At 51.8% G+C, this 12,578-nt stretch overlaps 1 protein-coding gene across 1 annotated transcript; it reads right to left on the bottom strand.

Moving 5' to 3' along the window:
- Positions 1-873: 873 nt before the first annotated feature.
- Positions 874-5,929, bottom strand: LOC118719747 (histone-lysine N-methyltransferase SETMAR). The gene is made up of 3 exons (XM_036439497.2): positions 5,808-5,929; positions 4,347-4,443; positions 874-1,816 (listed from the first exon to the last, which is right to left on the bottom strand). The coding sequence occupies exons 1-3, from the start codon at positions 5,871-5,873 to the stop codon at positions 1,440-1,442; spliced, it is 540 nt and encodes a 179-aa protein (XP_036295390.1). The 5' UTR covers positions 5,874-5,929; the 3' UTR covers positions 874-1,439.
- Positions 5,930-12,578: the final 6,649 nt, after the last annotated feature.

Here is a 12,578-nt window from a genome sequence, read left to right as displayed (position 1 = left end):
TTTAGTTAGTAAGTTTAATCATTGCGGAGCTTAGACATCTGATGAGTCTCCTCTATGCCAGGCCCTGGGGTCAGCGCCGCGAGATACAATATTCGTTGTCCAATATTTATCGAGGGCCAGTCTGCCACACGAATGGGAATACGTACTAGGAAGTGCTGAACCTAAGAATCACCTAACATTCCACTCCTGAGGAGTTGGGTGGCTAATGGGAAGAGTGAAGTGGTTGAAATCCACTTATTTATTTATGGAAATAAGTATCCTGAGGTGAGGATTTTAAAAAATATGTTTAAAGACTAATAACATTAAATATTAGTGAGAGGGAGTATAAAATGGTGCAATCATGCTGGGAAAATTAAATATACACATAGCCTCGGACTCAGGTGCTCCAATTTCAGGTATTTACCCGAGAAATGTAAACACATGTCCACAAAAAGCCTCTGCAAGAATATTCATAGCAGCTTTATTCATAAAAGCGAGAGGATCACTGTAAAATTCAAGTATATAAAGTATACTTGAACATGTTTGGACATTTTCACAAGTTAGAGAAAACAAAACCTACTTATTTAAAAAACTGTTCATTTGGCTTTTAACTACTTGCAATAACAAAACAAGGATTTTCTACAAAGAGGACGAACCTGGCCCTCGCATTTACTCATTCACTGAACAAACATTAACAGGTGTCTCATATGCACTAGACTCACGCATGTGCACCCCGGGTTGCTCCTCACCCTCCGGAAGAAGCCTGTCCCCAGGTCCGAGTGCCAGTCCATCTCCGGGCTCAGCCGGGATCTAGGAGGTGCCAGGGTGAACCATATGAAATTGCCTTCTGTAGGTCAAAAGGAAAATGCTGTATTTAAAAACAACAACAACAACAAAAACCCAACAGCTTCATTCAACCTAAAATATGCACTGATAGCATTAGCTGCTTTCTCCAAGTGATAAACATCTCCCAATATTAAAGGATATAGACTACATTTATAAAATCCAGTCCTGTTAAAAGATATTCATTCCGGCTTCTCAGTCGGAGAATGTTCTGTTTCTTAGTTACAATGACAAGGAGCGTGGTGGACTGTTTTACCAGGTCAGGGAGCCTGATGGACCGCTAGTTCCTTCGCTCGATGCAGGCGCCTCCCCGTGGCGCTCTGCCGTCCGAGGTCACCTGTGGCCACGGGAAGGCAGACCACGCCAGGCGATTCGGTCCGTGAGTTCCGCTGCATGACAACGCGAGCTCGCTTTAAAACGGTAAAAGCGATCTGGGGTAACAAGCAGTGGGGTAACACCACCAACTGGTACCAGATCCTTTTTTTGGTTGAACGGCGATTTTGACATGTTTGGGAACTTCATCAACATCCAACCACTGTCCAGATCGGATCACTTTCAATTTCATTTCTGTCGCACTCATGACGCCGCATCAAGTCTCTCCAACTACCTGTTTATGGTCACCCATCAACGGCTGTCACCCACTCGTCCAGCTTTTTCACCTTCCCGATGGCGGCCAGGTGTCGAGAAATGGTGGTGGTGGACACGCCGAGGTCGGCGGCGAGGCCCCGGATGGCGTGCTTGGGGTTGGCTTCCACCAGGGCTCGCAGCTGGTCCTGGTTGAGGACAGACCTGGGTCTCCCGCGAGGCTCGTTTTTCAGACTCAGGTCCCCCGAACGGAACTTCTCGAACCACCAGCGGATCGTCCTCTCGTTGACAGCGCCTTCTCCAAAGACGGAGACGATGTTCCGGCTGGCCGTGGCCGCGCTGTGGCCCAGTTTAAACTCGTATAAGAAAAGTATTCGCAAATCCTGCGGAGACATGGTTTTGCTCGCTTCTGTGGAGAAAACAAACAGGAGCTCAGTCATCGAAGACGGCTGAAGAGCACGCCATCGACACGGACCCTAAACAACACGAGCGAGCAGACCTGACACCTACTTCCGTCAGTTACATGCGGCGGCCGGCAGCAGCAATCTCATTCAGAGGGAAGTGCTCGGAGCACAGTTTCTATGCGGTGGATGTTATGTTGGAGTCTTTTGGTTTTCCCATAGGGATCCAACTGCCAGTAATTTCATAAACATCTACCACAGAAAAAAAATTATTTTGAGCCCTAACTGGTTTGGCTCAGTGGATAGTGTCAGCCTGTGGACTGAGGGGTCCCAGGTTCAATTGCGGTCAAGGGCATGGACCTAGGTTGCAGGCACATCCCCAGTAGGAGGTGTGCAGGAGGCAGCTGATCGATGTTTCTAACTCTCTATCCCGCCTCCCTTCCTCTCTGTAAGAAATCAATAAAATATTTTTTTTAAAGGAAAAATTATTTTGAACTAAAATATGAGTTGTGCTGCCCTAGCTGCTTTGGCTCAGTGGATAGAGCGTCAGCCTGTGGACTGAAGGGCCCCGGGTTTGATTCCGTCAAGGGCATGCACCTTGGTTGCAGGCAAATCCCCTGTGGAGGGTATGCAGAAGGTGGCCAATCAACGATTCTCTCACATCATTGATATTTCTCTCTCTCTCTCCCTCTCCCTTCCTCCCTGAAATCAATAAAATATATATTCAAATATATGAGTTGTGCTTTGAGACCCAGGAACTCACACCTTCCATTTTTTTCAGTGCTCTCAAATTAAGATCTCAGATCGATGTGATGCTTGGAAAAACATCCTCCCATGATGGACTGGTAAGCAGCTGTTCCTTATACTTTCTGAGTGTTTTTAGGTCTGCCTCCTCCCTGTCTCAGGCGATCTGAATGACTGCCACTTAACAGACTCCCCATCTTCTTTTAGCCTCTCTATTTCACTGCTCTTGGCTTCAGACTTAATTTTGGTGTAGACGAGTAGAAATAACTTACTTTAGGGACGTGAAAGAACCGTTTGCCTAAGTTTGCACCCCACCCCAGCAGTCGCATCTTTTAAATGGCTCTATAGTCCACAGCCCAGTAACACACAACCATAACACAACCTTTCCTACACTCATCAAAAGTTGTTTTTTAAAAAAGGAAGAGAAATTCAGCAGAATTCAATTCTGGGCAAATTTGGGGGGAAATCGTGGGGCAATAAGCAGGATTTCTCTTTCAACACCTTTAATTCCAGTCCCGTATAAATACACATCCCTTCCCAGAAACTGTTCTGCCTTCCAAGATGATGAATACCCTTGCTTAATTTCTAAGTTACACTATTTCAAATAAGTCAATAATTAATCTTCTGCTACAAGAGCAGAAAAAATGTGACCTCAACCATAAATACTGTTACAAAATATATATATATATCTTGCAAACTATAAGGTATTAGGAAAGTGGATAGCTCTATTTTAGTTTCTAATATCCTGAAAGCAATTTACCCTATTGTTCCTAATGGCCCTGACATTGAGGAGAAAGGTTTCCTGTCGATATACAATAGATTTAATTAATGCAAGAAGCCAGCTCTTCTACTTCAAACAAACATGCTGTTGAGATACAATCAAAGACAAAACTTGTTTTACTACAGATCTAAATCCAAAAGCAAAAGATTTTCCCAAATGCATAGGGGGGCAGGGAACCTCAAAGCCACACTGTGGTGAGAGGTCACGGGAATAGAATTCATACCTCAGAACTGCATACAAATAATAGAACAATCCAAAACAGAAACATTTGCAGGCAAGTTAAAATAAGACATTCTGCCCTAGCCCGTTTGGCTCAGTGGATAGATTGTCAGCTTACAGACTAAAGGGTGCCGGGTTTGATTCCAGTCAAGGGCATGTACCTTGGTTGTGGGCACATCCCCAGTAGGGGGTGTGCAGGAGGCACCTGATCGATGTTTCTCTCTCATTGATGTTTCTAATTCTCTCTCCCTCTCCCTTTCTTTCTGTAAAAAATCAATAAAACGTATTTTAAAAATTAAAATTAAAAAGGAGGAGAGGAGAGGGAGAGAGAGAGAAACACTGATTGGCTGCTCTGACTGAGACTATAATCGGCAACCATAAAGTACATGGGATGATGCTCAACTGAGCAACATGAGCCACGGCCCAATAGACTTTAATATTATAACTTAAAAAATAAATAAATAAATTATAACTTCAGCAGCAGAAAAAAATTAACAAAAATTAACTTTTAGCCGAAACCGGTTTGGCTCAATGGATAGAGCGTCAGCTTGGGGACTGAAGGGTCCCGGGTTCGATTCCGGTCAAGGGCATGTACCTTGGTTGCGGGCATATCCCCAGTAGAGGGTGTGCAGGAGGCAGCTGATTGATGACTCTCTCTCATCGATGTTTCTAACTCTCTATCCCTCTCCCTTCCTCTCTGTACAAAATCAATAAAATATATTTTTTTAAAAATTAACTTTTAATCTATATAACAAAAACCATAAAAGCTGAAAAGATGGTAAACTTGCAATTACCTGTAAAAGGTGATGACTTATCTGACTGTTTCACTTTCAGGAGTTTCCTATTAATAAATATATAACCACAGGGACAAGATTTACATGCAACAGGAACCTGGAGAGGGGAAAAAGAGAGAACATATATTACCTTAGACTTTTTAAGTGTTTCTGCGGTCTCTTCAACTAAACAATAAGTAACCTGAAGGAAGCAATCACATTTACATTTAAATTCTACCTCCTCATACGCACTGAGATAAGAATCACATCTAGCCCTGGCCAGTTTGGCTCAGTGGATAGCGCACTGGCCTGTGGACTGAAGGGTCCCAGGTTCAATTCTGGTCAAGGGCACATGCTTCAGTTGCAGGCTCCAGCCCTGGTAGGGGTCCATGCAGGAAGCAACCACTTGATGTGTCTCTCTCACATGGATGTTTCTCTCTCTGTCTCTCCTCGCCTTTCCACTCTCTCTAAAAAAATCAATGGAGCTGAAATCGGTTTGGCTCAGTGGATATTTAACCCTGCTATTCTGGCTTTCACACTCGCTTACTTGCTTACTTGCTCAAGGGTCCCAGGTTTGATTCCGGTCAAGGGCATGTACCTTGGTTGCATGCATATCCCCAGAAGGGGGTGTGCAGGAGGCAGCTGATCGATGTTTCTAACTCTCTCTCCCTTCTTCTCTGTAAAATAATCAATAAAATATATATTTTTTAAAATAAATAAAAATCAGCCGAAAGCGGTTTGGCTCAGTGGATAGAGCGTCAGCCTGCGGACTGGAAGGTCCCAGGTTTGATTCTGGACAAGGGCATGTACCTTGATTGCGGGCACATCCCGGTGTGCAAGAGGCAGCTGATCGATGATTCTTTCTCATCGATATTTCTAACTCTCCATCCCTCTCTCTTCCTCTCTGTAAAAAATCAATAAAATACATATTAAAAAATAAATAAAAATCATATTAAAAACAAAAAGATTAACAGGAGTTCTCCAAAGACCAGAAGGAGGAGCTCTGGTCACCCTCCCGCCAGCGCTCTGGCCCCGCCAGCCCACAGCGGTGGGACGTCATCGGTTGCTAGGAGACGGGATGGCGCCCAGGACCCTGCGGCATCTCAGCCGGTGACAGGCCCTGGCTCTGGCTTCCCGGACCGCAGCGCTACCACGCCATTCCCCGCCGATCCTGGGAGCCCGGCCTTGCTGGTGGGCGAGTTCAAATCCACAAACTGTCCCGCCACCGTCGCTCCCGCCGGCGCCGCGGGGGAAGCCCCGGAGCGCGGAGCATCCTCCGAGCCAGGGCGCGGCGGGGGCAGTCCGGTCCGGGTCTGACGGGGACAAACTGCCCTCCAGGCGCGTTCCCGTCCGGACGGACACGGGGGCTGACGGGCCGGACCCGCCGCCGTCACCGGGACCGCCGGGCGGCCGGGGACGGCCCACGCCCCCTTCCGCGCCGCCGGCCGCCGGAGGAGCCCGCGCCGCAGGACGGACCCTCACCTGTAGGTCGCACTGTGGGCACGACTTGGAGGCCATCTTCACTTTCTTGGCTCGACTCGCAGACATGGTCCTCCCGCCAGCAGCCCGGCCCCCGCCCTGCGGGTCCCGCTGCCCCGACTGAGGCACAGCCGCATGCGCATGCGCGTGCGCGAGATTGGGCGGGGCCTGTATGCTGGGGGCGGGGCCTGTGGGGCGGGGCCTATGTGCGAGGGGGCGGGGCGCTGCAGCGTGCGCTGGCACGTGGGACCGCGCTCCCACCAATCCACGCGAAGGGCGGGCCCTCCAGCGAGACAATGACCTCGGCTTCTCTGGGTTCTGCAACGGCGTGGGGGCGTGGCTAGGGCGGGACCTGGCAGTGACGGGCGTCGGGCTCCACCAATGAGTGCACAGGACGGTGCTGGGCACGCCTCCCCCGGGAGGGAAACCGGGAATGGGAGAGGGCGGGTGGGAGAGGGGAGGTGGAAGGTACATTGTCCAGCACAGGTTAACTTCAGCAGCTGGCAGCGAGTCTAATCATGGAGGAGTTGTACTCACACCCTGCATCCAGGGCCCGGGATTGAAAATGCACCCCTTTACTTAATAAATAATTGCCTAAGGCCCACTGCGGGGCCAGTTCCGCCAGGAAACACCTGCTTTTTGAGCCATTAGTCAGAGATCTACAACCTACTCCTCATAAAACGACGTAAAAAACATACATATAAATGCAAGTTCATTTTTTAAAATGTGGAAGTCGACACAAAATCACATTTCAAGATTAAATTATGTTCTCTCTTATGTTGAAAGCAGGAACAAACATGAGAGAGAACATAATTTAAGAAACTGTGCACTTTGCTCAGAGAAAATTTGCCCATCAGCGTTGCTGACAGACAATGGCTGTTGCCCTGGTAACTGGCTGTTCTATTGTAACTAAAGCACGGTCTGAGCGATAGTTCTATTCTGCACATTAAGTGCCTGTAAGCACATTTTGAATAAATACAATGTGCATAAATAAATACGTAAAGCATTCAATGTTGCAAATTGAAGTATGGTAGCAACCAGACATAGGTAAAAACTGCTGTTTGAATTGTAACCCTGCTATTCTGGCTTCGGCACTCGCTCACTTGCTTAAACAATAGGGTAGTTGTCTCGGCTCCCAGATGGAGACCTGGAGGCTAAGGGAGTTTTCCTGTGCCTGTGAGCCAGGACCACAGGAGACTGATTCCCACCGATTCAGTAGCTTCAGGAGCAGAAACTGTAGATAACCTTTAGAGATTAACCGCTCAGCTCTGCTTCTGTACTATCTGCTATCGCAAGATAGGGCCACATTCCAATGTCCAGCAGGATGTGGCTGGGAACGACCCTAGGACTGTTCCCAGAATTTAGAATTTAGAACAAAGGAAAATGTCTGTAGTTTAGGCCTTTAAAAGGACTGCCTACACCTGGAAGGGCACAGTTGTGAGTGTGGACTCCACCTGTGTGTGGTGCTCTGGAGGCCGTCCTGGCCAGTTCAATAATTCTGCTTTTTTTAATCAACCGGCAGCCTCCTGTGGTCTTATTCTGACTCCAGGGTTCGACCCACAACAGAATGTGTGACCACCCAGCCAGGTGGTGAGTCCCTGAGCGTGGTGGACCGGCCACGGGGGATGATTTTGGGTGATGATGATGTTCCTCACGATTGTAGTGAATCCACAAGGCCACTCCACACTCGGGAAGGCAGGGATTGAGGCCCACCTCCCGAAGGAGGGTGTCTTGAAGAATCTGCAGACATCTGTCAAAACCATGACTCTGGCTGCTGGCAAGAGGCCTCAGCTCAGCCCCTCCCCACGGGGCCTCTCCATAGGGTGGCTCCGGTGGCCTTAGGACATGGCAGCTGGCCTTCAACAGATCGGTGACCCGAGAGAAAACAAGCAAGAATCCGCAGTGTCTTTGATGGCCTGCCTTCCGCTCTGTACACTCATCTCTGTAGTACCGCATGGCTCGCCCAGGCCAGCTCCCTTCGCGTGGAAGGGACTAAATCGGGGCACACATTCCGGGAAGCAGGGGTCCCGGGGGTCATCCTGGCCCCCGGCCACCACAGGTGCCCACAGGAAGCAGTGGCTAATTCTGGTCAATAAGCAATTAGACCAGGCAGGTCGTCTGTAATAGCAGGCATGCTGGGGAGGGCCCTGCAAGGAGAGTGGCAGCCACTGAGAAAGCTGAGCAGGGTCAGAGGTCAGGGACAGAAGGAAAGGAAGAACAGAAGGGGCTGGAGGAGACGGGCTCTGGCAGGCTCACAAAGAGCAATCAGAGCAGGCGGCGGCGGCGGTAATGGCAGGTATTGTGTGCTCAGTGAGCAGGCTGGCTCTTCACAGCCGCTGCGAGAGCTCCCGGAAATTAGGACGTGGGCTTCCTCAGGGACACGGAGTGTGCCAGCCCGCCTCCCTCCCATCATGTGAACATTCAGAACATCGCGTCTCCACCGACAGCTCTTTATTTTATTTTATTTTTTTATTTTTTCCAACAGCCCTTTCAAAGGGTCCGTTTTTGGTGGGGAGAGGAAAGGAGGAGCAGCAGCAGGAAGCTCAGCCAATCTCGGTTCATTCCCGGTCAGGGCACCTGCCCAGATTGTGGGCTTGATCCCCCCGTAAGAGCAAGTGGAAGGCAGCTGATCCATGATTCTCATCATTGATGTTTCTCTCTCTCTCTCACTTCTCTCTCTCTCTCTCTCTCTCTCTCTCTGAAATCAATAAATATACTTGTTAGTCCTTGCTGGTTTGTTCAGTGAATAGAGCATTGGCCTGGGGATGGAAGGGTCCCAGGTTCGATTCCAGCCAGGGGCACAGGCCCGGGTTGCAGGCTCGATCCCCAGTGCGGGGCGCGCAGGAGGCAGCTGATCCATGATTCTCTCTCACCACTGATGTTTCTCTCCCTTTCCCTCTCCCTTCCTCTCTGAAATCAATAAAAATATATTTTTAAAGGTATATTTTAAAACGTAATCATGAGGTAGGAATGATAGAGGAAGTCTGATGGGGAGGTTTCTCCTGCTGTGAAGACAAAGGCCGTGGCTTCCTCCCTCTGACAGGCCCTCAGGAGGCCTTCCCGCTGGAAGCGGCCGTAAACAACGTGCAAACGGTGACAGCCGGCGCTAGGTGGCAGGCTAGCCATTCCCAGCCCCCGCCCGCCTGGCCCTGCGGTTCAGATTTCATGTCTAGTGCAGCCCGCTCCCTGCCAGGTCCCCACTCCCACCTCGGGCAGCCTCCTCCCTGCCCTCCGCTCCTCCAATTCCTCCTCACGGAGCCTGGGACCCCGGGCCTCCCTGCCCCGCCAGGGCCACCAGTGCTCCTGTGTGTACCTCCCTGCACTGGCCCACCCTCGGGTACCTGTTGCCAGGCACCCTGGCACACCCCAGGGCCTGGGTCCCTGGGGAAGAGGCTCAGAGTCTGAGGCTCAGGAGGAACCCTCCCGGTGCAGGGACTATATCCACCCCCCTCGCTAAATAACCGACTTCCACAACAGCTTTTTTTGTGTGTGTGTGTGTGTGTGTAGAAAAGCAAGCAAGAATGTATTGACCACAGCAAACATATACTTAGGTAGTGACACAGGAAGGCATAGGACAGTGGTTAGTAAACTCGTCAGTCCACAGAGCCAGATATCAACAGGACCAGGATTGACATGTCTTCAGAGAGCCACATTTTTTAAACTTAAACGTCTTCTAACGCCACTTCTTCAACATAGACTCGCCCGGGCCGTGGTGTTTTGTGGAAGAGCCACCCTCAAGGGGCCAAAAAGCCCCATGCGGCTCTCGAGCTGCGGTTTGCTGACCACGGGCCTAGGAGGAGCCACTGGAGAGCCCAGGCCGGGAAGTCAGAGAACAGGGGGCCTTGGAGACGGATTCGGGGGTGAGCCTGGGACAAGCTGCTGCTGCTGCCCACTGCTCCCCTGGTGGCAATCGCATGGGGTCCTTGGGGATACGTGCCTGAGGGGTAAGGGGTGGGGGGCGAGAATGGCACAGGTGTACTCTCAGAAGGAGAAGGCCCACAATGGCTCTCACCGGTGTCCTCGCTGCCTTTGGATTTAGCCAGTGAGGGACAGGAGGTGAAACCGTTGTCTTAAGAAAGGCACTTTTAGTTGTAAGTAACCAAAGCCCTGTGACAAGGAGCTTCAGCCAAATAGAAAGATGAGAGAAATTTGTTTTAGCCAATAGCCTTAGGGGCCATATGTAGTGTGTAATCTTCGACACAATTATACAACCATGTACCTACCTATAGAGTTTACGTTTCTCCAAAGAAATGTCCATCGTTGTCCTGTTGCTGTTTGGCTCTGTGGACTCATGAGTGTGCCGACCACTGGCCTATCCAGTTTGGCTAGACGGAGGCAGAGGTCAGGATGAGAACGAGGGAGGCAGGCGTGGCTTCCGAGAAAAATCACCAGGGTCCTGTCACCCGAGGGAGGGACCCAGGGCGAGCCGCCCCAGCACGCTCACTCCCTGTCCCCTGTCCAGGCACACCCGGGACTTCCTGTCGGGGAGCGGCTGTGCCTGGCTCAGCCGCCTCTGGCGAGCTGGCCGGCGGGGGCAGAGGTTGCCCTCTGGAAGCCCGTCACAGGCGGCCGATCCTGATCCCGGCTGACATTCTCTCTGAGGTGAATCAGCACCCCCTCCCTCGCCTCTTGCCACTGAGCGGGGTGCTGGCTCTGGCACCGGCTGCTGCCGACCAGGCCAAGCCCGTGGAGGAACTGCCTGCCCCTGGTGGCACTCCCGTCCCCGCCCCGGGAGGACTCCCCCACCCTCTACCCCTTAGACTTCCTTGGCTCCTGCCAAGTGCATGGGGATCCATTTCATCGTGCTCTTGCCCAAGACATGCAAGTTTCCCTTAATAAACCCTATTAATTACCGGCGGGGGGTGGGGAGGCTGGCTGTCTGCGTCCTTCCTGGGCTCTGCTTGCGGGGTGAGGTTTCAGCCCCGGCCTTACCCCGGGGTCTGTGTGGACTCGCCTACCAGGTAACAGCGCTGCTCCCCGGTTCGCTGGGCCCACCACCGCCCCTGACATCCTCTTCTCCAAAGCCGGGGTCAGGTCAGGGTTGCCCAGCAAGCCTGGAGCCGTGCCTCAGTGTGAGCTTCGACCTAGGAGCCAGGAGGTCACAGGTTGATTCCCCGGTTGGGGCACAGGTCCGGGTGCTGGGTCCATCCCCAGTGGGGGGTGTGCAGGAGGCAGCCGGTCCATGATTCTCTCTCATCATTGGTGTCTCTCTCTCTCCTCTCCCTTCCTCTCTGAAATCAATAAAAATATATATTAAAAAAAGAAAAAGATTGCATAGTCACACGTGTGATTGTTAAACTGGTGGGTATCTTTCCCCTGGTGTCCCACAAGAAGTTCTAAAACGTGCAACACCTGCCAAAACCGGTTTGGCTCAGTGGAGAGAGCGTCGGCCTGCGGACTGAGGGGTCCCGGGTTTGATTCTGGTCAAGGGCATGTACACTGGTTGCGGGCACCTCCCCGGTAGGGGGTGTGCAGGGGGCAGCTGGTCGGTGTTTCTCTCTCATCGATGTTTCTAGCTCTCTATCCCTCTCCTTTCCTCTCTGTAAAAAATCAATAAAATATATTTAAAACATGTAACACCTGACTCTGTAGTCAGGGGCACTAACCTTTTTCCCTCTTGGATTGTCAAGTTAGACAATGACAACAAAAAATAAATAAAATGAAATAAAAAATGACCACTGCCAACACAATAATAGCCGCCTGGTGTGAATGAATTAAAATTGCACCTATTGTTGTTGCCAGATCGGCAACAATACAATACACTTGTGGAGTGCCACAGAATTTTAGGAATTCATTTTTGTGCGACGAGATGGAGAAGGTTGAGAATCCGCAGGAGATGACATCCCTAAGCACACGCAGGCCTGGTGAGCCTCGGCCGGGATGGGTCCGTACACAGTGGGCGCTCAGTGAGCACGTACACAGTGGGTGCTCAGTAAGCACGGGTCCACTCGGCCCTCCCGCTAACCTGTTAGACTCCGGCGTGAGTCCAAGCAGACATGGCCCCTGCCCGGCCCCGCCTGGGGGACCGGCTGGGCCGCCACAGCCACGGCCACCGCAGTGCTTCCTCCGAGAGCAGCCCTCAGGGGGGAAGGAGCCTGGGAGAAACCGCTGAGTCACAGGATCCAGGGGAGCTGCCCTGACCCGGACCAAAGTGCAAAGCATTGGAAAGACACTAGCCAGGTGGGGGGGGGGGAGGAGGAAGTGGAGGAGAGGAGGAGGGGAAGAGGATGAGGAAGAGCGGGGAGGGGAGGGGAGGAGGGGGGAGGAGGAGGAGGAGGAGAAGGAGGGGGGAGGGGGGAGGAAGAGGAGGAAGGGGGAAGGGGAAGAGGAGGAGGAGGAGGAGCGGGGAGGGGAGGGGAGGAGGGGGGAGGAGGAGGAGGAGGAGAAGGAGGGGGGAGGGGGGAGGAAGAGGAGGAAGGGGAAAGGGGAGGGGAGGAAGAGAGGAGGAGGAGGAGAAGGAGGAGGAAGAGGAGGAGGAGGAGGGGGGGAGGAGGAGAGGGAGAAGAAAGGAGAAGGAGGAGGAGGGGGGAGGAGGAGGAGGAGGGGGAGGGAGGGGGAGGAGGAGGAGGAAAAGGGGAAGGAGGAGGAGGAGATGGAGGAGGAGGAGGGGAGGGGGGGAGGAGGAGGACTAGGCCCTCACAAATAAGGTGAAAAGCAAGGGAATGCAGCGTAGCCTGTGTGTTGGGGGGGAGCAGGAGGGGTGGGGCAGGGGGTGGAGGCCTGATGGCGGAGTCCCTCGGCATTAACCCTCCAGAACAGGGGTCTCCATGCAGA

Source organism: Pipistrellus kuhlii, unplaced genomic scaffold (assembly GCF_014108245.1).
Source record: "Pipistrellus kuhlii isolate mPipKuh1 unplaced genomic scaffold, mPipKuh1.p scaffold_m20_p_159, whole genome shotgun sequence".
Taxonomy (NCBI): domain Eukaryota; kingdom Metazoa; phylum Chordata; class Mammalia; order Chiroptera; family Vespertilionidae; genus Pipistrellus; species Pipistrellus kuhlii.
Note: the sequence above shows the minus strand (reverse complement) of the source record. Positions and strands in the feature narration are given on the sequence as shown.